Source organism: Pithys albifrons, chromosome 5 (genome assembly GCF_047495875.1).
Source record: "Pithys albifrons albifrons isolate INPA30051 chromosome 5, PitAlb_v1, whole genome shotgun sequence".
In the NCBI taxonomy this organism is placed as follows: Eukaryota; Metazoa; Chordata; class Aves; order Passeriformes; family Thamnophilidae; genus Pithys; species Pithys albifrons.
Window position 1 is genome coordinate 47,059,913 of NC_092462.1, and position 24,101 is coordinate 47,084,013.

Genomic DNA, 24,101 nt, shown 5'->3' on the forward strand with positions numbered 1-24,101 from the left:
GCGCGGGGGCCGCTGGCCAATGAGAGAGTGGCACTCCCGGGGTCCCACCAATCGGAGGCGCGACCGCGGCCGGGGGGGCGGGGCTGCGGGCCGCCGGAAGTGCCGCTGGCGGGAGCAGTGGGAACCCGGGGGTCGCTGGCTGGGCCCGTGCCGGTGGGAGCGGGAACCTGAACAGGTGAACGGGGTCACGGCCCGGGGCTGTCCCGGTGGAAGCGGGAACCTGAACAGGTGAGCGGAGTCACGGCCCGGGGCTGTCCCGGTGGAAGCGGGAACCTAAACAGGTGAGCGGAGTCACGGCCCGGGCCCGTCCCGGTGGGAGCGGGAACCTGAACAGGTGAGCAGGGCCACGGCCCGGGCCGTGCGGGCAGCGCTGCGGGCGTGGCGGGGGGCCCGTGGGGCAGAGAGGGCAATAGTAGGAGCAGTGCTCTTAACGCTTTGGCAGTTCAAGCCTTGGGGGTTCGCTTGCAGGGGAAGATTCATATGTCGCTATTCCATTAAAAGAATTATTAACTAATTAAGTTTTGCTAATGAAGTTATTAATTCAGAGGTGTCCTGCTTTAAAAATAAAGCTGTAACGCTAAGGAGCAAACTACTTCCATGCATTGAAGTCGTAGTGAATTGCTGTATCCTGGGATTTAGGATGAAAATTAAGGCAAATGAGTGGAAAATTCAGCTTTACACCGTTGCAGTCTAAGGTGCGGTAGAGCTGTGTGTTCTCTGCCATGGACTTTTTTTTCCTCCTTCTTCTTAGTGTTTAGTGTGCCTTTATAATTCGACTGAAGAGCGAGAAGTTGACAGTGCAGTCTGAGCTGTGGATCTGCAGGGCCACGGGAGCTGCAATGACGCTTCAGGAGCTGGTGGCTCGGGCGTCCAGCCTGCACTCGAAGAGAGCAGCAGTATGGTTTGATGAATGCACGGGGAAGCCTCCAGCTTTCTACACCCACGCCACAGTGGTTGAGCTTGCCAGGGAACTGACAGCTTTCCTTCAAAAGCACTGTGCCCAGCAAGCCAAATGTGAAATAGGCCTTTACTGCTATCCAGGAATAAACCTGCCATCTTGGATCTTAGGGTAATGGTGTGAATGTTTGCAATGTGTGTTGGTTTTTTAAGAGTCATTAGGGCAAATGTTACAGTTTGTTTAGATGTGTAATAACAACAGAAGTGTGGTAATACCATAGTAGTGTGATCAAGAGGTGCTGGAGTCTTTAATTCTTTAAGGAAAAAGGTGGCAGTATTACAATCTTTGAAAAGCCACTGCTAAAATATTTTTTAATCTTAAGTTCCAAAGGTCTAAACCATCTAACTGCATCCTTTTTTTAATAAGTGATTTACCATATTTATAGAAATACAAAAAAAATAATGACTAGTATCTTTGTTTTGCTTGTTTAAAAATGGAGGTGATCTGACAAGTATCTATTAAAAAAAAGGACTGTGCAGGTTTTTCAGTGTATTGTTTTGCTGGCAGAAAGGATGCTGTGAAAATAAACTCCGTGTTTTAAGCTGAATGAATATACATTTAATGTTTCATTGCAAATATTGCAGAAAGAAGTAATGAGTAATGCAAACCTAAAATGATACTAATTAATGTCTAGGAAGTTGAAATGTTTGGGATCTCAACATTTTTATTGATCCAGCAATTTTTAAAATGTTCCTTCTGCTGATGAATTCTAATGTTTTTATCCCTTATATAAGTATTTTTTGTATCAGTAGCATTTATGATGTATTAGACAATCACAGGATCACAAGCCTATTTCCTTTGGCTGCTGTATACAGCACCAGTTGTATGTATATGTTTTCCTCTTGTCACACTGCATGTAAAACACACAGTAGCACAAGAAGAGTGCCCCAGTACAGTATAAAGATTTCAGTGGAGAGAGTGAGCTCTGTTATAAGCCTTCCAGAAGCACTGAGGGATTTTTTCACTGATCAGGGAATGCCTTTGGCCCAGTGCAGCAGCAGAGCAGGTTGCCCAGAGATGTTGTGCAGGCACCAACCCTGAAGGTGTACAAAGTGCTGAACAAGCCTGGTCTGGTGTCACAGCTGGGTCTGCTTGAGCAGGAGGGTGGACTCTGCATACTGAGGTCCCTTCAGCCTGATTTATTCTATAACCTCATGAACGGAGCAGTAACAAAGTTTTCTTTTGCTGTGTGAGCAGGAGCTACTGGGGCACTTTGATGCTGTCATTGCCCAGTAGCTGGCTGAGATCCGATGCTGGGCAGGCTGAGAGTTTAACTCGAGTGGCTGTTCCAAGCACAGAGTGCTGCAGTTACCATGTCTCCCTTCTGGATCTCGGTGTTACTGCAGTGACAAACCACTCGCACAAAGAGGAAGTGTAACTAATTGTACGTACAGTACAGAACCCAGCAGAAGAAGAAACGTGAATATCTATGGGCACCGTGCGTGTTTTAGTGGCCGCTCTGGCCTTGCCTTTCCGTGGCCGTAACGAATTGCAGCGCTTGTCGTTACGCGAGGGCGCCGCTAGAGGGGGCAGCGAGCAGCTCCGGGCTGCGCACCGGGCAGGGAGTGGGAGCACGCAGGAACTTGGTGCTCCGCTTGTTTCTTAGGGAAGACATTCCAGTACCTGCTCAGATTTTCTTACGCTGGATTCTTTAGACTCGTGGTAGAGTTTCTTAAGCGTTCAGGCATCTGGTGTTTTTTAAAATGTGTTTCTACATGTTGTGTATATGTAAATGATAAGCTTGTATTTCACAGAACCAGAGAATATGCTGAGTTGGAAGGGACCTGTGAGGGTTATTGTGTCCAACTCCTGGCCATATGCAGGATACCCCAAGAGTCACACCATATGCCTGAGAACACTGTCCTTATACTACCTGAACTCTGTCGGGCTTGGTGCTGTGACCACTTCTCTGGGGAGGCTGTTCCAGTGCCCAGCCACCCTCTGGGTGGAAAACCTTTTTCTGATATCCAGCTTAAAACTGCCCTGACTCAGCTTCATGCCATTTTGAGTCCTGTCACTGGTCATGAGAGTGAAGAGATCGGTACCTGCCCCTCTGCTTCCCATCATGACTATGTTGATTTCTGTTCCTATTTAGTAGCAGAAGGTTTTAAAATGTGGTGCTGTTGATGTCATCACCATCTTGGTTGGCCAGAAATAATACTCAATGTTTTCATCTAGCTTTAATTTTTTTCCCTTGCTGTAAAATACCAAAAGGCAACACTGATTATTCATCCAGCAGAATCTTTAAAAGTCATGTTATGGCTGCATTTTCTAGCTGAGCAACTATAAAAGTATAGAACAAATGCTAGTGAAATTTAAGAGAATTTTCATATGTTTTTTTAAAAACATAAGTTTAAAATATTTGTGTCTTGCTAGAATCCTTCAGGTTCCAGCTGCCTATTCACCTATTGATCCAGATGCACCACCAACCTTATCCACTTATTTCATGAAGAAAAGCAATCTTCAGTATATTCTTGTTGAGAACGACAAAATAAATGTAAGTTTTCAGGCTTCTATAGGAAGCATTAAAGGACATTTTAGACATGTAGATATTTAGATTGTATTCTATTTTAATAAGCTTGGATGGGGTGATTTTATTTTGCCAAGAGGTTGTTTTTCTTATTCAGAAAAGAACATCTTTAAAGTTAGAAGTACAAAGTGCTGCTCCTCCTCTTCAAAAAAATTGCCGCTTTTCTGCTACACTGTTGTTCAGGCAAGCTTGTTGGGCACTGGCCTTGGAAGACCTTTTCAGACTTGGTTCTTCATGTGACAAGGTTAAGAGTTGGAAATCTGCAGTTCAAAAAGCTCCTGCATTTAATACTTCGGTTTCTTTTTGTCCAACTCTTCCCAGATTTTATACACTCACTCATTGCAAAGGGAATAGAGATTGAACTGTTTAGGTGTAATTCAGAGTCCTTTGTCTTTTGCAGCATTCTTTTCTGTATTTTCCTTGTTCTTACTTGCTCAGAGAATTTTTTATTTCACATTTATAAAGTTTGTGTTCACTCATATTTAATATATGAAAACACTGGAGCTTAAAGCTGTCTGATGTGTGTCCTTAAAAAGTAGAGGCATGAAAAATCACAGCTTGTTGCCTATGAATTGCAGACAATAGAACAACAATAGTGCATCCTGAGTTCTGCTGTTTGTTTATTTTCTCTTACAGAAATTCCGGATGTCCCATATTGGGTTCTTTTCCCACGATTCTTCCACAATAGAACATATTGGTTTAACTCTCTTCCAAATGAGCTTGAGCAACATGGATTTAAATTCACAAGTAGATGATATGAAAAGTAAATGTGAACCTTTCAAAGCTGTGGATAACTCACAGCCAGAATATACAGTTTGCCCAGATCAAACTGAAGTAAAAACATCAGAAGGAGGATACATGGACGTTGGCCAGAAAGACACTTTAGCATATGTCTTGCATACATCAGGAACTACAGGGATCCCCAAAATAGTCAGAGTGCCTCATAAATGTATAGTGCCAAATATTCAGCATCTTAAGTAAGTGTGGTTTTCAGTTTTCCTTTCAAATGCTTTTACAAATTTGGTGGTTAGGATTTTTATTTTTTTTAATACTTCAGAGGAGTGTAGGTAGGGTTCTTGCTAGCAGAGCTTCACTTCTTCCTCCTTTCTCATGTTTTCAGATTTATTTGTGTTTTTTTTATTTTGTTTCTAACTGGAATCATGCAACATTTTATTTCTCTGAGGGCTGTGCTTCAAATAATATGCTATTGTTGTAAGTAATGTGTTCTGGCTTGTGGCTTAAAAGAAATAGGTAACAATTATTTGTTCGCAGTTATATTTACTGTGTTCTGTAGTTGTTTAGTCGTAGTTCCTTTTTAAGCTACCCAGGTTTCTGCTTCATTTAATACTTAAAAAACTGTTAGGGAAAATACCATCTCTTTTTTTCTTTCTTTTTTTCTGTCCTCCCTTTCTTTTTTCCTTTGTTTTTGTTTTAATGAGCATCCGTTAAATGAAGTACACCCTTCAGTGTACTGTTTTGGTGTGTAATACGGTGGATATCTTTGTAGAGGACATCATTAGTTAAATCAACAGCTACAGTCTAGGAGCACTTGCTCAAATGACCTGGCCTGCATATGCCTACATATTCAGAGCAGCCCTTAAGATCTGAGCTCTGCTAATAAGTATTTCTTGTTTGCTTTCATTCTTTTAGTTTGGACGTGATTTTTGAATTTTGTAATTCCTAGCTTTCTTATTTTAGATCCATATTTGAGGTCACACAGGAAGATGTGCTGTTCCTGGCTTCTCCCCTAACATTTGACCCATCTGTGGTTGAATTGTTCATGGCTCTGACAAGTGGAGCCTCTATTCTTGTAGTACCAAACACTATTAAAATGATGCCTGTGGAGCTCTCTGCTGCTTTGTTTCACCACCACCACGTGACAGTGTTGCAGGTAGGCACCACTTGAGATAAGTGTCTCCAATGTCTTTCTTTGCACTTTTGCTAACATGTACTACTTTTTCGTCAGCCTAGATGCTAACTAGGACAGGAGCATTCTTCCTTGAAGGCAATAGCTGTCCTTTTTGTTGTAGAGTGTTAGCTGTTTAGAAAATTACTGTTTGATCAAAACCTCAAACATTTTGTGATAGAAAACAATGAACTAAAGATTATTTTAAGAAACCATTAGTTATTAAGAATTAAGTGAATTATTATGTTAATTAAACTGTTTGTTCTGAAGAATCTGGTAATAGAGTATAACTGTTATAGACATTTTTAGTGCTTTTTGATGAACTTGATCTTGGAGTCTTTCCTCATAAACAACTTTTAAGTTTTAGTGGTAGTCTTCATACTAAGTACAACAACTAAACCAGTGCTATATAGAGGGTGATAAAATGTTTCTTGTTTTTACAATAATGAGACCAATAGGATAATTGATTTCATAGTAATATTTAACTGTTTTCACGCCACCTGTTTTTACAAGGCTTCATATGTCTCTTATGTCTTAAAATAGGTTATCTCCTATGTGATTTCAATTTTAATAGCTTTATTTGAAGCATTGGCTGAATAAGCCTAGCCCATGCCCTGTAGTCCTGTCCTGTTCCTCTTGTCCTATCACTAGTTGCCTGGGAGAAGAGACTGACCCCCACCTGGCTACAGCCTCCTTTTACATAGTTATAGAGAGTGATGAGGTCCCCCCCTAAGCCTCTTCTCCAGGCTAAACAACCCCAACTCCCTCAGCTGCTCCATGCAGGATTTATGTTCCAGACCCTGTTCCATTTCCTTCGGAAAAGTGGTGCTAGTTGAGACTGTAGAATATAAATAAGATCAGTGAGTGGCTAGCTGAAGATTCCATGCAGAAAAAAAATCCTGTAGTTACCCATCTTTTGTAACTATTGTCTGCTCTTATTTTTTTGTGTTAGGATTGATATAAATCGCAGTGCTGTAGACTGATTTTCCTGTCATATACAAAAGTCCTGATCAGTTTAACTGGCTGCAGCTAAAAAATTGGAGGGAGATACTGCTGTCTGTTAACAAGACTTTTTAAGTGTGTCTTTTAAGAGTTTTAAAGATATATATTTAATCATGTTAAGCAGTAATAGAGAAAGGCAAAATTTGGTTAGTGAAGGTATTTGAGCTGTCTTTCTCAGCAAAGTTTGATTTTGTGGTTGGTGTGATCATTGTCCTAATCAGTGAAAGAAGGGCTTCTCAGCTGAATGAATGACAAAATTGTTCTCCTTATATCTTACTGATGATGAATAATTTTATGATGTTTCTTAAATTATAGAAAGACTTTACTTCCCCCTCCTGACTTTTTTGAGCAGACTTTTAGATGGAGAAATCTAAAAAGTGATTATGAGGGAGGGAAGAGTATAAATTTTTTCTCTTTTTTTGTTGCTCTTATTCACTAAAGTTAAAATTATCAGCTGAAAAGAGATGATCTTCATCCCTTACTAGAAGAAAAGAACCTGGTAAGAAATAATTCCATTCATTTTCCAGTCCTTTTACTGGAAAAGTAGGCAAGAATGAGAGTGAAATGTATCTGGTAAAATGATTTATTGTTTTTCCCTCAGTGAAAGGGCTCTACATCACCAGTAGCTTTATAGAAGTAGTTGTTTACAGAAACTGGTTTGGAGTTTGGTTTTATCTCTTTCCCTCCTGCTTATTTTAGAGTGTGACATGAAAGCACTCAGCAGAACTAATCCTTGTAAATTGTTACATTTACACAAATCAAGGACAACCTAGAATCTGACATCCTTAGAATGCTTAGTATTACATAAAGGTCTTTACATATTCTATATGCAGGTTAATTAGATGTATTTTGCTGTAAGGTTCTGGAATGAAAGGAAGAAAAGCTCAAACAGCAACATCAAGAGACTACTGTGCTGCTTTCTAAGTAATTAACATAAGAACTAATTTGTATATACTTTTTAGGTAATAGCTGAGACACAACAGGGAACCCGTGATTCCCTGAGTAAAGGAGAAACTGCAGAAGAACATTGATTGGTGCTAATAGTATTCATTAGAGGCTTCACATAAGAAACAGAACACCAGTGTGATGTGTGCTGGTATCAGATGGCTGATGCCATCAACTATATGTAGATACTTTAAACTATATCCACAATGCAGCTGTGCTTGGATATGATAAAGCAGGTAGAGAGATACACATATACTGACAAAATATAGCAAGTCTCTCTCTCTGTTCTTTTTGGTTTGTGTGTTTGTTTTTTATTTATTTCTGTCATTGAGGCAACACCAACACTTCTCAGAAGGTTTGGAGCTCACATTATTAAATCAACAGTTTTGTCTGCAAATACTTCACTTCGTGTTTTAGCCCTCGGTGGTGAAGCATTTCCTGCACTGAGTCTCTTGAAAAGTTGGAAGCACAAGGAGAATAAAACAAGTATTTTTAATCTCTATGGTATTACTGAAGTGTCAAGCTGGGCCACTTGCTACAAGATTCCTGAAGAGGTTTTCAATGCTGATTTTAGGTAGGAAAAATCACTGTTTTCATGGCTTGGCATGTGAGTAATGAAAATCGCTAGAAACAGAACCTGAGTCTCCTGCTACCAGAGCTGCTGAGTCCTTGTGTGTTTATACTGGTAGAAGGTATCTTTGATTTTTATGTTAAAATAGACTAATCCATTATCTCTTGCTCTCATACAGCCCCCTCAAGTAAAAATTGTTTTGGAATGATTCTTGAATGACAGAACTGCAGTCTGAAATTCCATGTAGACCTGTTAGGTTTCACATAATGCATTGTGATGGTTTCTGTTTTAGTCATCTCTGTGTCTAGACCTCTTCCTCATTACAGCCTGGGATTATTCTACATGCTCAGCCTGGACTAGCCTAGTCCAGGGTGTGCTATCTCTGACTACATGGCAGTGTTAAATCACCGTTGCACTTCTGTAGTCAAATTTCTCCTACCCAATTTGCTAGTGACTTGAGTTAGCCACACTGCTGCTTGTCACGGGGCTTTCCAGTGAGATCCTGCGTAGCTGAAGAGAAGAAACCCAGAGCTAAGAGTCAGTGAGTGTAAAGAACTCTTAATCAAGGCTTGGAACAAAGATACACTCGTGGCTTAGCTCTGTCCAGTTCAGAATGTTCCTTCTGAGATTTACTTTTTTAAGCAAAAATGCTCAAAGACTGTTTGCAAATGTGGATAAAAGTGTGTTTCTTACTATTACCATGCTTTTGTCTACAGTGTTTTAAAACTCCACAAATAATTGATTAGAAAACGAGATAATGCTTTTTTTCCTAATAGCGGATAATATACTATTCAGCAAATGATCCCACTGGTATTGCTTGACTAGAGTGGATGACAGATTTCTCCAAAGGGGGTCACCCAAGGTCTCACAGTAATTTTACTTGGACTTCAAGAAGTACTTTCTTCTCATCATTATTTCCCCCTCCCTTTTTTCACTTAATTTCTGACTTGTTTGTTTGGAGTTTCTTTTCCATATTATTTTATAAAGAGTTGTGAAGGGTACTTCTGATTAGTTCAGTGTTTTGTTTTCTCTCTGAAATGTGCAATTATTCCATGGCATAATAATTACACATACAACTTGAGTTAGATCTGTCCTACAAAATGGGATGTTTTTGACAAATGATGTGATATATTAACCTGGTGCTTAAACCCTTGAAGACTGAAAATTGTGGATGGTCATGAAGTGTTATTAAATTTTCATGTAAAACTAATTTTCATTCTGGTTTCTTTGAGTTCAAACATAAAATGCTTTGTGATAGAAATTGAACTGGAATCCATGCAGAAGTTATTTAAAATTACTTTACTGTTTAAGTTTTGCTTTACCAAAGAAAATATGTTAGTCTATAGTTCCACTCAGAAATAGTGTCTGTATTCAATATATGAGGTCCTGCAAGAGGCTGGAAAATGAAGGGGAAGGAAGGAACTGCTCTGCAGTTCAACAGAAGTCTGTAATAAATACTTGACATTGAAATTACAGTTCCTTGTATTTTGGTCTTTCCTGAAGGGATCAACTGTACTTAGTGCCTGAACATCAGTAATAAAATAGAGTAAAAGCTCAAACTTGGTAAGGCAGGGAAAGACTTGAATTAGAAAGAGCAGTTACACATGTTTAAATTGGACTTGATGGAATTTTCAACCTGGGAGACATAAAAAGTAGCTGAAACTCTTGGGGTTCTCTCAGGGTATTTCAGGGTCCGTTCAGGCCTTATTTTGTACCATGCTGCAGGGTTTTTTGGTATATGATAATGAAACCCATGCACATTGATGACGTTTGGAATTTTTAGTAAACTGGTATGTTTTTAAAGAAGAAACTGTAGAAAGAAATCCCAAGTATCTACTTTTGCTCTACTACCAATCCTTTAAAAGATTTTATGCTAACTCATTTCTGGAGCAGATATTTTGTCTTCAGAAGGGAAAGATTTTTACTGTTTCTGTCTTTAATATGTTTAGAACAGATTTTCCTATACCTTTGGGATCACCACTTCTTGGAACAAAAGTTGAGGTCAGAGATATCAACGGATCTGCAGTGCTTGAAGGCGAGGGACAAATATTTATAGGTTATTTTATATTGCTAATTCTTTGAAGATATTGTTCATAATTGATTAAGTTTTCATAATATATTGATTATTTTACTTGGTGTTTGCTTCTGATGTATGATTTAATGTGGCATTTAAAGTTCTGATTGTGCTGGGAACCGTCTAATGGTGTTTTAGGTTGTTGGAGTGATGAGCAGGAAATTGCCATCATTTTATCTGCAGACTATTCCTTCATTATATTGACTTTTTTCTCCTGTTTACATTTTGAAATCTTCAGCTGAAGTAATTTCTGTCTATTAACGGAATTAACTGGATAGTCAGGTTTGGACATTGCAGAAGTTTAGATATTGAAAATAATCTTACAGTATTTCTTATAGTGCTTGTCAGGGTGTAGGAGAATTTGATAAAACACTTTTTATAATTTTTATTTAGGGTTACCCATTTAATATATAAGACCACAATCTTTTTCTGTGTAGGTGGTGAAGAACGAATCTGCTTTCTTGATGATGAAATAACTGTACCTCTGGGTACAATGAGATCAACAGGGGATTTTGTAAGAGTGCAGAATTCAAAGTTGTTCTTCTTGGGTCGGAAAGACAATCAGATTAAACGTCACGGCAAACGTTTTAATATTGAATGTTTGCAGCAGGTAAGTGCTCACATCCAGTGAGTAGAGTATGCCAGTATAAAAAGGCAAGTATGAGAAATGCATTGTTATTATCAGAAACGGGTATTTATTTTCAGATGACTTTCAGGAGTCTAACAGGAATTTGGGGGGTTTATTATCAAAAATCTAGTCACATAATTTAGGGAGGAGTTTGATGTTAGTTCTTAGGAATGTGTTCTATTGAATGGTTTCTTCTAAGAGAAACGAGAACTGTGTAAACACCTGAAAGGTACTGAGCATTGCACTGCAGTGCTTCTATAGTGATTGTTCTACCAGACTGAGTGTCAGACTCATGGATTATTTCTCATTCATGGCATTTTGGCATTTCTAAATTAATTTTTATGTGAAGATGTAAAAGCTTCAGCTACAAGATGATTTCATAGGATGTTCTCTGGGAATGTGAGAAAAATAAAATTTTTAAAGGTGTGCTTTCATTGTGGTTTTTTGCTCCTTTTACTCTATTGGTGAAATGCATTCAAAGCAAGACTAAAATTTTTTAATTGCAGGCTGCTGAAGATCTTTGCCAGATAGAAGCTTGTGCAGTGACCTGGTATCAGCAGGAAAAACTTATCCTGTTTGTTTTACCCAAAGATGATTTAGAAGAGAAGGAAACACTGAAAGAACTCCAGAAGCATCTACCAGTTTATGCAATCCCTGATGACATTGTAGTGATTAAAGCTTTGCCTTTAACATCGCATGGTAATGAATTCATTAAGTACCTTTCCACTTATTTTAATTGTATCTATTGCATTTTTAAATAATTTTTTATTGACCAAAATTCAGTACCTGATTCATGCTTTTGAAATATGTACATTAGATAACTATCTCCAAGTAGGAAATCATGACCATGTGCTATGTTTCTTGATAATGTTTCCTTTGATAATCAAAGAGTAGTAGAAAAATCAGTTTAGTTTTAACACTGCATGTTTCTTTTCTCAGTTGTTCCTGTTGCAGTCTGCAACTGAACTCTGACTTCAGCTGGGGAAAAATCAGGTCATGAAGGTGGGATTATGTGGGAGGCTAGAGTAAATTTTCAAAAACCTTATTAGGTTTCATGCAGTTAATCAACTGGGTAAAAAGATACTGGTGCAATTGAGTATGAATAAGAATAAAGTGACTAGTTAGGCAGAGTAAATTTTGGAAGTGTAAATACTAAAAGAGCAATGAAAAAAAATCGTACTTTATTTTCTACAAAGGCAAAGTTGATATATCTGAACTGAACAAGATTTACCAGAACCATCTAAACTCCAGAAGGCGTGACAGTAAGCTGAGTGACGCAGAGGAATTGTGGGAAAGATTGCAGTATTTATGGAAGGTAGTATTTTGAGCTGCCTTTTTATCTTTGCAAGTGGATCATTATACATGTGTCAGGAATTAGAGTTTTAAGAAGTATGACTAATGCAACCAGAACATTCTAGCTGCCTGTAGATTTAAGTAGTACAACTTTTTCTTTTCAGTTAACACTTAAATATAGTTACTCTGCAGTGGCCAAGAGGGACTAATTTATATTTTTCTATCAGATAAAACTACAGGCTGTGAGGTATAAGCAATTAGCATAGGAAGGATGTAACCTGTCAGCAGTTACTTGAATACTGCTTCACCTTCCAAAGAAGGTATCCCTAAAGCAAACAAGGAACTGGGACACAGAAACTGTACAAAACAGCTACTGTGTTCATAGAGTTTCTTATTTCTCAAGATAATCATGTATTGAAGAGTCCTTTTCTCAAATAGTTCGTGCAGTTGTGCAATTGTCTCTTGAAGTGTCTGTTTCTATTATTTCTAAATGTCTGTGCCAAAGCCTTTTTTGTCAAGGTATTGAAATGTGATGCCAAACAGTACTCCTGTTTTATCAAAGGTAGACTTCCAAGATTCACCTAAAAGTGGGATTAGCTGTGGCTAGGACTGGAACAATTAAATGTAGTGAAATTATTTATCTGTGCTGATACTTACTGTATTGGTGGCCATGGAAATGGCAACTCAGGGAATGGGATGTGCCCTAGACCCATTATGGACAGTGGAAGGCAACTTCCAAAACCAGAGGATTTGGACTTCACACTCAGTCTTAACAAGCAGGGAGTGCAGTGAGAGGAGACACAGTGATTGCTGTTTGTTGTAATAACAATGCCACATCCAAAATCTTTCATGATTATAACTTCAAAAGTAGATAGGTAGGTAGGTTACTTAAATAATTCAGAAGTAAAACAGTTTATTCAAGTTTTATTAATAAAAGAAACCACCTAAACCAATTTTACCAAAAGGCATCTAGATTTTATCTGCAAAGTTGTCATTGATAAATGGTATCAAGGTTGAAGATGGCCCATCAATATCAAGCACAATTTGCTTTAATTCTGTAGACTGCAGAACTGGAATTGAGCAAAACATTTTATACTACAAAACTAGTATCTCCCCTTTTCTCCCTTTCTCCCCAGTTCTTGTTCCTTCACTACCTTTGTTAGCACTAACATGTTTCATGTGATATTTCTTGCAGTGTAGTGAATTTACTCAAGTGTTGATTTTTAGCAGGACTTCTAAGTGGTCAGGTGGATTCTGCCCAAATTGAGTTTTTATGTGTGTGACATGAGGTAACACCCATGGACTGTAACACTCACTTTCCTTCTTCTTTTTTCTAGTCTGTCCTCGGTCTTCTGGGTGATTCCACTGACATTTCTAAAGATGCAGTATTTCTGTACAGTGGTGGAGACTCCTTAAAAGCTCTACGATTTTATGGTGAAATTGAGATGCTAGTAGGCAAAGCTGTGCCTGGACTCCTTGAGGTTATTCTTGGCCGCTCAATGGAAGAGATTTACAGACATATTCTTAAAATGCTGTTTACAGATGAAGACCAATTAATGAATCCCAAAGATGTTCTGAAAAGAAAATTAAGTGGGAACAGTGGAGGGGAATACCATGGAAAATATATTAAACTGACATCTGAAATAGCTCTTGAGGTTACTGCAGAATTAACTCCATTTATTGCAGTAAGCAGAGGAAATCGTTTTTTCCCTGTGAATTTCACCAAGTCTTTTATGCAACCCAAAAATGCAGTACAGGTGGGAGGGGATGTGCTACAGCAGCTGTCCTTTCTGCATTCCAATACTCCAAGTGTAATGAAGAGCCGCACGCAAGGGTATGGAATGGGAGATAACATTTTCACAGTTACAAACAAGGCAGATAAAACCAACTGTTCCTCTATACAGCAAATCCATGCAGAATGTAGCCATGTAACAATGGCAGAGTTGGCATTGTCAGTAAGATGGAAGTCAAATACAAGAAAATGTGTTGATGCATCACCTCTGGTTATTATACCATCTAAAGAAGAAGTATCCTTGTCTGTGTATGTTGGCTCTCACTCTCATACAATGCAGGCAATTGATTTAGATTTGGGAGAAATAAAATGGGAGAAGATCCTTGGAGATCGTATTGAATCTTCTGCTTGTGTATCCAAGTGCGGAAATTTCATTGTTGTTGGTAGGTAATTGTTTCAGCCTTCATTTTAAATTATTTTTTCTACTAAATATGAGATGAATTATAGAAAATCGTATTTCTTACCTCTGAATGTCCTCCATCCATTAACTTGCATATCTGCTTCAGAACTAATTTATTATAATACAAAAACAGAAGGAGGGAAGTAATGTAAGTTTCATGGTAACCAGTGATGGAGCTTATCTAACATATATACTTGTGGTTTATTATATGCCAGTTTGTAACAAGGAATAATCAATGGGTACAGTTTCTTTTTAGTGGTTGATTAAGGTGTGACCTTAATGGGTTGGCTTTTTTTAAAGTATGGAAAAGTGATGCAGTCTCAAAATGTCTTTAAAAATTGATAGAGGTAGAAATTAGTACATGGTACCTCATATTATTTTTCAAGAGTTTTTATCTGACTCTCCTTTGTAGGAAATGTGAAGAACATATTCGGATAATGTATTTTCATTTCATCATATCCAGTGTCAGCGGAATTGCCATTATTTATCTTAGTGTCATCTTTTTAGCTAGTACATACACGTCACTGGTTAGCACTCATGTCTGAGTGGTGCATTGTTTTATGCAAACATAATGTTGCCATCTTTTATCTTGTATTTTGATTGGCCTATGATAACAAAATTAAATGTTTCACTAACACTGAAGGAGTTTCTAGAATAACAGTTCCATTTTCATTAAAAAATATACCGACTTCATTCTTTCAGCACCTTTGTTTTCAGAAAGGAAAATTAGTGAAAGAGATAACTAAAAAAACCATTGATATTCTCCCTTTGCAGCAACTTTCCGTGTCTTCTAATGTTATTACTGTAAAATTTGATAGAAAAGGAGTGAAATAAGTATATTATAAATGTAACCTAGAAACAACATACAAAACAATCAACTTTGAACGTATTAACTATCAGCAAAGACTTTGAATTAAAACAACAGGAGGAACTTTGGAAAATGTTTTGAAACTGCATCATGAATAATCTTATTTCTTTCCAGCAGTGATGCAGCTAGCAGCACAAATCACTCTATATATGCAGATAATTGTTACTATTTGTTCTTCTGTTGTGTTTTATGTCACACAGGTTGCTATGATGGCTTAGTGTACGTGCTTCGAAGCAGTGATGGAGAAATACACTGGACTTTTGTCACCAAAGACACTGTGAAAAGCTCTGCAGTTGTAGACCCTTCCAGTGGACTAGTCTACATCGGATCACATGACCAACATGTGTATGCTTTAGACATTTATGTAAGAACACTAACTTTATAGAAGAATAAATATCTAACTTAGACTCTATTTGTAGAATAGAGGAGGCTCCACTATTGTTAATGTTCTTAGGAGTCCACAGTCACACTTCTGAAGTAGTTAGGCCTGCTTGTCACGGGATTAGGATTATGTGGCAGCAAATAGTTTTAGTGGTGTTCGCAGCTGTGGTTCTTGTGTTACTAGTCCCGCTTGAAACCAGATCTTCAGTTTCTTAGTTCCTAAATTCTCTTTGAGTGTTTCAGAATAGGGTGCCTAGATAGAAACAGAACTATCTATGGCTTTATGGTGGGGAAAGCACCTTACATTCTAAAGGAAGATGGAAAATAAGGGGGAGCTACTGTCTTTTCATTAGCTGAATTTCTTTTATTTACTGGAAGAGAAAGTAGCCAACATCATGTGTTGCTGTTATAGCGTGTAGGTTATATCCTCACTTTTTAACTTGTATTTGCTGAGTGAACAGTGTTTGATAAGGTTTGACATGCAAAGGTCTCTGTAAACATGATGAGCTCTAACTCCAGTTGAAAATTGCTTATTAATGTTTTTTTCTTGTGCTTACAGAAAAAGGCGTGTATATGGAAGTTACATTGCGAAGGTGGGGCTGTGTTTTCATCTCCCTGTCTAAGCTCTTTTCCACATCATCTCTATGTTGCTACACTAGGAGGACTGTTACTGGCTGTTAACCCAGTATGTACCTATGCTTACTTGTCTTTGAGCCCAATCTCAAATTCAAATGAAATCAAAATGTATTTCTGACATTAAGACTGCTTTTCTGATGAAAGGAAGGATGATCCTATGCTACCATAAAATGTTTTTCAGTTGGGGACCTTGTGATTATATACAAGGTTACCATAATAATTCCCATACTTCAGAAAGCTATCTGGTGATAAAAAGAACTGAAATTATTTGGTTGAATTCACGTGCTGACTGTAGGCCAAAGTTGCAATCAGTGTCTTCTCATTCTCACATGCTACTTTATCAGTTAAACTAGTGAGTGAGGTCATGTCTGTAGATTTATTTACCCCTCTCTCTTGTTTTGACAGTAGAATTGGAAAAAAAACCCCACAGAAATCAGAACAGAATCCAGAATTAAGCCCTTTCATTCTTCCTACTGTTTCCCCCCCCACCCCGCAACAGTCATTTACAGAACTGTCCCCTTAATCTTGGACTGCAGTTCTGTTCTTTGCACTGGGGAAATGACATTCTTGATGGATGTGGAGCAGTTTCATGGTTTTCTGAGGCATTGTTGGATTACTGGTCCTCTCCGATAAAAGGAACAGTGACTTGAAGTAGCTGTTAATGTGTTTGTACTAACACAACCCAGAGCATCAGTCCCAACCACGTTTACCTCCCACCAATGTCCTCAGTAATAACCAGTCTAGTATTAGAAAACCAGTGTGTCGTTTTGCAGCCCTAGTGCACTGTGCTTAGGAACAGATTTTTTTACTTTATTCTATAATCCAGAGTAACAGGTAGTTGAAATACCCAGCTGCAAGTAAGCCTGCACATTCTGATTTTTATAAAGTCTTGCTTTCTTAGGAATTTTCAGGGTACATTAGGTGCATACTGTGACAATCACAAATTGTGGGTTGCAGCATTTCCTGCAGTATCCGTATGACTTGATTAGTTATCTTCTGCGTCATTGGTCCTTGTCACATACTGAGGAACTGGGAATGGCGTAAAAAACTGAATCTGGCATTTATTAGAACTACTACTACACTGTTATCATCATTACTTTGCCTAGGGGGAGGACGAAAAGAGTAAAAATGGGTTTTAACTATCCTATATAAAGCAGTAAAAATTTTGTTAGAGTAAAATTTTAGGAGTAGTTTTGCTTCTGGTATGCATTCTGGATGGGAGAAGCCTGCTTTTCTTTGATTTTTGTTTTGTTTTGTGTGGGGTTTTTGTTGTTGTTGTTTGGGGTTTTGTGGGTTTTTTTCCAACACTTCACAAGGGCTTGGTCAGCCCATGATGGAAGGATTATTTTGTGCTGCTTCTTAGAGTTATGTTACGTATCACATATTCCATGCTGCCATTTACAGGTGACAGGGAGTAAGATTTGGAAAAGCTTCCTAGGAAAACCACTCTTCTCCTCTCCTCACTGCAATGAGAACTACGTCTGTGTTGGCTGTGTGGATGGAAACTTATATTGTTACACTCATTCTGGAGAAAAGGTGAAAGTGGTGGTGTTGGTTTTATGTCCATCACAAAACCCTGAATAAGATTCTTTATTAATACCATTTTCAAGTTTTAATGATTGACATAAATAGAAGTGTCTGTCATTAAGAGAGGGGGAAAAAGAAAAAAGTTTGCCTAACTTAATCCACGTAGTTTATGGGAAAACCACAACCTCTCAAGTTCCCTGATGCAGTAAGAAAATTTCTAGTTCAGAGCTTATACGCAAAGTAAATTGTCAAGTGTACTGTCAGCAAATTAAATTGTTTCATTTGAAGTTCTTCAAGCATCTTTAAGCCATCTCTTCTGTAAGATGGTGGTTATTCAGAAGTAAAGGTTTCTCAGAATGTATATGCATTTATCAAAAAATTGCCAAATTATAATTCTGGCAAAATATCCCCTCAGAGATGAATGTAGTTTGCATCTGATGTTAAAACAACTGACACTGTTTCTCTTTGTTGGCCTGAGATGCAGTATACAGGGCAATTCCTAAGCCTTTTCTGATTATAAAATTTATGTTAGCCCACGCCCTGCTCTCTGTCTGCTTCCAGCAGTGTTGCAGAACTGCTCTTGGGGAGTGATCTGCACATCATTAGAATGAGCAAAGGAAATCTGTATTATGAAAGGCATATCTGCCTTTCTGGCAAAGAATGGCATATTAACAGAATTCTTTTAAGTTCATTACTACTTATGGTACAACAGCCCAAGAATATTCTTTTCCCAAATTTGCCATCTTTATGTGGGCTTCACATAAGGTAGTAACTATTCCCTCTTCCACATCTGTTTTATGAGACTTTTATTCCTTACTCTGTGTGTAAAATTTGACTTGTAATTTGACAAGCCCTCACTGAAATCTAGTATACTTTTGAAATAAAATGCTCTCCTAGACTACAGCCAGTCTATTAAAAAATTATAGTAGCTGTCAAATTGATAATATGAAAGACCTTTGATAATGGGTGGTTATGTTCTTTCTGTAGGTTTGGCAGTTTTCCACTAATGGACCAGTGTTTTCATCTCCATGCCTCTCAAGTTTAACTAAGCAAGAAATATTTTTTGGCTCCCATGATTGCTTTATCTACTGCTGTAACATGGAGGGTAATTTACTGTGGAAATCTGAAGCCACTTCAAGTGTATATGGAACACCGTTCATTTTCCAAAGTGATGACTTAAATAACAAAATTCTTTTGGCAGCAGTATCTACAGATGGCAAAGTGTGGATCCTGAATGCCAAGAGTGGAACAGCAGAAGCAGTAGACTTCCAGCTTCCAGGAGAGGTTTTCTCTTCCCCTGTAGTATGGGGAACAAAGCTTGTTGTTGGCTGTAGAAATGATTATGTTTATTGCCTAGATCTGTATATTACAGGAAAAAATAATAGCTAAGTTGTGAAGTTGCTTCATTTTTATTTTTTACATTTGTAAACTAAAAACTCACAGGTGCTCTCTACCTCTCTGCCCATTTTGCTGCAGGCAAGAGCTGCTCCTTGCAGGCTTATCATGTAGCATTTTGCATCAGTCAGTGTCCAGAGTAAGCTGTACTGATTGAAGGAGGATGGCTGCTCAGCACCTTGCCAGAGAAGGGAGAAACTGCAGTAAGATGCCATACTCTGCAGCTTGGAATAACATGCTTGTCTCTGAGGGAGGAATATATTGCTTTCTCTGAGTCCAGCCTAGCCTGTGTCTGGCTTTTCCATTTATCAGACTAGTGTGTGTTGAGTCTGACCAGATTTCTCTGCCAAGGCAAGGTAATTCAAGTCCTTTTTTGAATCTTGTATTTCTGAAGACACACCTGCATTGCGTATACCTGATAGGAGTGATAGTTTGTATGAACTGAGTAGTTCATCTTTTGTGGACCCAGGCCATCCATGGCTTCAATTCATTCTAGTCTATACTGAGACTCCATCGAAGACAGTAGGAGTTACCTCTTCTGTTGTAAAGTGAAGAATATCCTGTATATAGGTATTAAATTTCCATGACAGGTACAGTGTGAGTTCCAAGATGAAGCATGCACTGCTCATACCAAGCACTGTCAAATAATTTTTAAGATATTTCAATGAATGCTGCCTACATTCCCTTTACAAGAACTATTAATAAAGAGTTGTGTAAATTTGGTTTGGTTGTCTTTAACACCTTAAAAGTAAGTACCAGTGGCCTTAGTGGTGCAAATCACGTATTTGCACTAACAAAAGTACACTTCAGTGAGAGCACTTCTGATTATGAGTCCTCTAGAAGATATATAATAGAAACTATTATTCTCTCTTTGAATCCTATTTTGCTTTATCACATTTCATCATTAGCAGAAATGTATAGGCAAGACACAAGTAGCACTGTAAAAAGTTCTATTTGTGAAGCAAACCTGAACTACATGATTAGCAAAAGGAGACACAGAGTACATACATCGATTTGATAATTTTGACTGGGTTATAGTTTAATAAGAATTAAAATGACATTAGTATAATAAACAATTGCACTTTAAAACATTTGAAAAATTAAAAAAGTACACAACAAATACCCCACAGTTATACATCTTACAGTTTTATACATTACTATATGAACATAGAGGTTAATCATATATAACCTTGTCAGAAGAAATGGTATTTTGTGTTTGTATAAGTTACAAAAATTTGAGACAATATACTACATAGTGGCTTATTCAGTTCTTAAAATATTTTTTGCTGTTTTAAACTGGATAGTAAGTTTTAGTTTTATTTTTAAAGATTTCCAATACTTTATCAGAAATGGTTGCAACAAAGCTAAAGCAAAGTAACACTTCACTTCATTGGTATTTAGTGCAAAGTTTTGTTCATTTAGCATGAAATGTCACTGTTGCACATGTACACTTTAGAAATGTTTCCATCAAGTACTGCACATAATAGTTTCCATTGTTACACTAGATACCTTTATGGTTGAAGAAACCCTCTGCTTTGAAGCTTTAGCTTAAGACCATTCTTAATGAAGCTCTATTCTATGTGCTATAAGTGGATTGTATTGAAAAATTGCATCCTTATGTCATGCACAATAGCACCTAATTTTGCTATGCTTTTCAGAACACCAGTATTTTTAATCCTGATTTACTTCACCTTCTCTGCTATGTCTACCTGGCTCCCTGTTCCAAGAAATAATTGTAAAGATGGGTTGCAGGCAGTTTAGATCACAAATAGATACTGCAGGCAAACAGACTTGGAAAAAAACGTAAATTTAACTTAAAGTGCACTAATTCCTGGTGCTGGCAGAGCAAAGAGAATGATGGGGCCAATTCTTTCTTCTAATATTGAAGTCATTAAGTTCAGGGGTTTTTATGCAAACATCTGAGAGCGGCATTGTCCCATTTCTGTTTAAAACATATTAATTACTTATATTAAGGGTAATAACCTGCTTTAGAGATTCTAGTTTTAAATACAAAACTGAGGGATTTTGACCCAAGAAGACCCATTTTGCTGCTGCGCGTATATTCAATCTAACACATCCACTGTGTTTGTGCTATTGTAACCATGATACTGAGCCACTGTTTTCTCTTTGGTGGGAAGGGCTATACTCAATAATGACTTTTGCTGACAACTCCTTTTTAATTCTGGGGACAGGAGGATACAGCAGGTTTCATTCTGTTTTCTGCATGAAGTGCTACTCTTCATTCTGCATACAGCAGTTTGGCTAAAACACTTCCACAAAGGATATGTGGAATCATTCTATAATGATGCATTTCCTTTTATGATGTTGTAGGCTTAAGGGTTCCCTTGAGCCTTATGGTTATAAAAAGAAGACATTTGAATTTTCTAAAGTCTTCCTTGTAAAACAGACTCAGGTGAGCTATTTAATAGGGGGATTTTAAAATGCAGACCTACCTATTTCTATAGAATGTTGAGGATAGCAACATTTTTATTACATCATGGACTTTATCCTTTTTTGTAAGAGGGAGGGAGTGAACATTTTTATGTTAGTTATGTGAAGTAATAAAAGTGTTTAATTGCCACAGCAGATACCTGAGATGGGGTAAGTAACCTTTCTGAAGTGTTCTGACTGTATTGGTCAAAGTACAGGAAGTTATCTGAACTACCTGAAGTTGCATGTGGAGTAAAATTGGAAAGAATGCAGAGTTAAAACTCCTGAGACTCTCACTGACTTAGCTTTCAGTTCTCAGTTAACTTCAGTTCTACCAATCCTGCTTCTGTGGGAACTTAGTGAAACAAATTCTACAGCTGCATTTCCATATGAACAGTTTAATTCCAGTCATTCAATTGTTTTAGAGTTGTAATCTGCCATCACTGTCTCTGTGCATCTTAAATATGGCCAAGCACAAACAGTGATGCACTTAAATGACTAGAATAAACACTCCATGACTTCTTTCTGAAAACTTGTTTAAATAATGGTAGGGGTTTTAAAGTAGGATTAATTGTTTTCTTCAGCATTCGGATGGTACCATCTTTCTACTTATTTTTGCATGTGGAATAGTATATCCCAAAGTTCTTCATTAGGGAAAATGCTTTCCAATAGCAGGCAGAACTGACAGTTCATACAGTTTAACATTTTTTTTTAAATTATGAATAAGAGAAGGGAACATGCATCTTGCCTTAATTTCAACAACAGTGTGTTGAAAATAATTTCTGAGATCTCAGGTAAAGTGTAGAGATCTAAAATTCCCAAACCGAGTACCCACAGAATTTGAGAAGCTTCTGAACTGAAGTTCTGGCCCTTATTATGACATTCACTAAAATTTACATCCTGTATCTAAGCATTCTTAAGTTTTTGAGGGTCTGGCTGTGACATTTTTGCCAAGACCTCATTTAGCTATTTTTCAAAGCAATGGACTTGAGTAGACTTTACAGTGAGCTAGAGCAAAATGGTAATCAGTTCAGTTTTCAGTCCTTCCATACATGCATTTTCAATTTTGTCATGTGTAAAAGGCAGAATAAATAAAAGAAAGCAATTAATAGTCAGCACTAGAGATGTAGTTTTACAGTTTACTTTATGATCTGTGGACAGTCACTCCAGGCTTTTGCTTTCCTCTTCGCTAATGCAAGCCAGGCTGGTTCTGTTGACACAGGGTTAGCATCAGGCGTAGAGAATCTCTTGGCCACTTCTTTTGTCAGGGGGGTTGATGGAACAGAATCTGAAATTTCCACTGGTTTTGATAGGTGGGAAGAGGAAAAGGAAAAAATATTAGTTGAACCCTGTGCTTTGTTGCAGGATTCTAAAGATTTCACTTCTGTGTGAAGATTAGCTTAGCTGGTCAGAGCATGGGTGCTGATAACACCAAGGTTGTGGGTTCAATCCTGGTATGGGCCATTCATTTAAGAGTTGGCCTCGATGATTCTTGTTGGTGCCTTCCAACTCTGAATAATCTGTGAAATCTGTGAACCTCAACCAAACTCAGTATCAGATCATACATCCTTTACTGTTGTCGATTCTACCTTCTGACCTAACACTTGATATTTATTTCCAACACTTTTAGATAAATCTTGCTGTATTTGCAAAATACAAGTGAGGAGGAGCTGAGTTTCCTTTTTCAGAGGTGACTCAAAGTAATCTTAAGTCACAAAAACAGGGACAAAATTTTCAGTCTCTGTGAGAGCCAGAGAAAATATTTCCAATTTGCCAGTCTTACTCTACATAAATTATTTTAATTACACCTGCACTATAGGAAACTATGGGAGATAAAACTAGGTGGTTTTTTTTCCTCTTGGGTAGTGCGGTTGCTGCACATGTTTAAGCCAACTGTATTCAATAGGATTTAGAGTCTCTCTTTGGATTAGTGTCCTTGAATAAGCACAGACAAGAAAGTAGGCCTACAGTTTCTTGCCTCAGTTAACCATGCCCATGAGACTATCCTAAAAAAAAAACCTGTTTTCTCCACTAGCTGTTTGACACATTTTCTTCTAAGTAGTATCTTTAAGACAAACAGCTGTCTCTGCAAGAAAATGCAGTGAATAAGCAACTTATTTCTAAGAAACAACTTCACAGAGCAAAACTGTAGAACGTATCATAGAAGTCCGATGAGAAGATTAAGTCTCAGACAGTGAATGCCCTTGAAAGCAACTTGCATAGAAATGAGTCCTGTCTGAAACCTATGGAGTAACTCTAAAAATCTTAGTTACAAAATAATTCCTCACTCACTCTTCCCCTTAAACGTTTTCATTTTAAGGAGCCAAAAAGATTTTTTTGTGTGTGTTAAATGTTCAGATTCAGTCTAAATTACTTTTAGTTGCATTTCCTTTTCAGGTTTTGAGTGCTTTAAAATTCCATGGATGCCAAAAATTGTTCTATTTTTCTTTCCAGTACCTCTTTAATCATGTATTTTTATCTGGAAGTAAACAACCCGTAGCAGCAGCTACTGCTGTAGATGGACACTTTGAAAAGCTAATTATTTTAAATGCCATGGTAATTTATGCTATTTTAAAGGTTCAACCCTCTTATCAGTTCCTGTTGTACAAGACTCAAGTGCAAATCTGATATACACCTTGAAGTTTTGGATGTCTTTTAACGTCCTTAGAGGAGAACTCAACAAACTTACTTTAAACATGTCCTGGACTAGTCTTCTGTCCTAAATGCTCTTCTAATTGTTGGAAACTGGTCTTATCATCCATAAT

At 37.7% G+C, this 24,101-nt stretch overlaps 2 protein-coding genes across 9 annotated transcripts in view; one reads left to right on the forward strand and one right to left on the reverse strand.

The window, feature by feature from the left end:
* Positions 1-92: 92 nt before the first annotated feature.
* AASDH (aminoadipate-semialdehyde dehydrogenase) lies at positions 93-19,629 on the forward strand. 3 transcript variants are annotated; one of them, XM_071556440.1, is made up of 15 exons: positions 93-228; positions 752-1,069; positions 3,335-3,455; positions 4,125-4,465; positions 5,187-5,379; positions 7,674-7,915; positions 9,862-9,968; positions 10,424-10,596; positions 11,121-11,313; positions 11,811-11,929; positions 13,245-14,082; positions 15,168-15,331; positions 15,908-16,033; positions 17,389-17,520; positions 18,499-19,629. In XM_071556440.1, exons 2-15 carry the CDS (start codon positions 840-842, stop codon positions 18,898-18,900), a joined length of 3,381 nt encoding a protein of 1,126 aa, XP_071412541.1. In that variant the 5' UTR covers positions 93-228; positions 752-839; the 3' UTR covers positions 18,901-19,629. The 3 variants fall into 3 exon arrangements, with proteins under 3 accessions (XP_071412541.1, XP_071412542.1, XP_071412543.1); XM_071556441.1 differs by lacking the exon at positions 93-228 and adding an exon at positions 241-334; XM_071556442.1 differs by lacking the exons at positions 93-228; positions 752-1,069; positions 3,335-3,455; ... (1 more) ...; positions 5,187-5,379; positions 9,862-9,968 and having other exon boundaries at positions 7,768-7,915.
* Positions 19,630-19,917: 288 nt separating this feature from the next.
* CRACD (capping protein inhibiting regulator of actin dynamics) overlaps positions 19,918-24,101 on the reverse strand; it is a 133,016-nt gene continuing 128,832 nt past the window's right edge. For all 6 annotated transcript variants that reach the window (XM_071556447.1, XM_071556443.1, XM_071556449.1 and 3 more), the window contains one exon: positions 19,918-22,636. In XM_071556447.1, coding sequence (XP_071412548.1) covers positions 22,476-22,636 — 161 coding nt within the window. In that variant the 3' untranslated portion in view covers positions 19,918-22,475. The remainder of the gene's footprint in view (positions 22,637-24,101) is intronic.

Excerpts from the sequence above, each read along its gene's own strand:
- AASDH (XM_071556440.1), top strand. The coding sequence starts at position 840 with ATGACGCTTCAGGAGCTGGTGGCTCGGGCGTCCAGCCTGCACTCGAAG. Across the intron at positions 3,456-4,124 it reads TTGAGAACGACAAAATAAAT|AAATTCCGGATGTCCCATAT; the intron begins GTAAGTTTTCAG and ends TTTCTCTTACAG. Across the intron at positions 5,380-7,673 it reads ACCACGTGACAGTGTTGCAG|GCAACACCAACACTTCTCAG; the intron begins GTAGGCACCACT and ends TCTGTCATTGAG.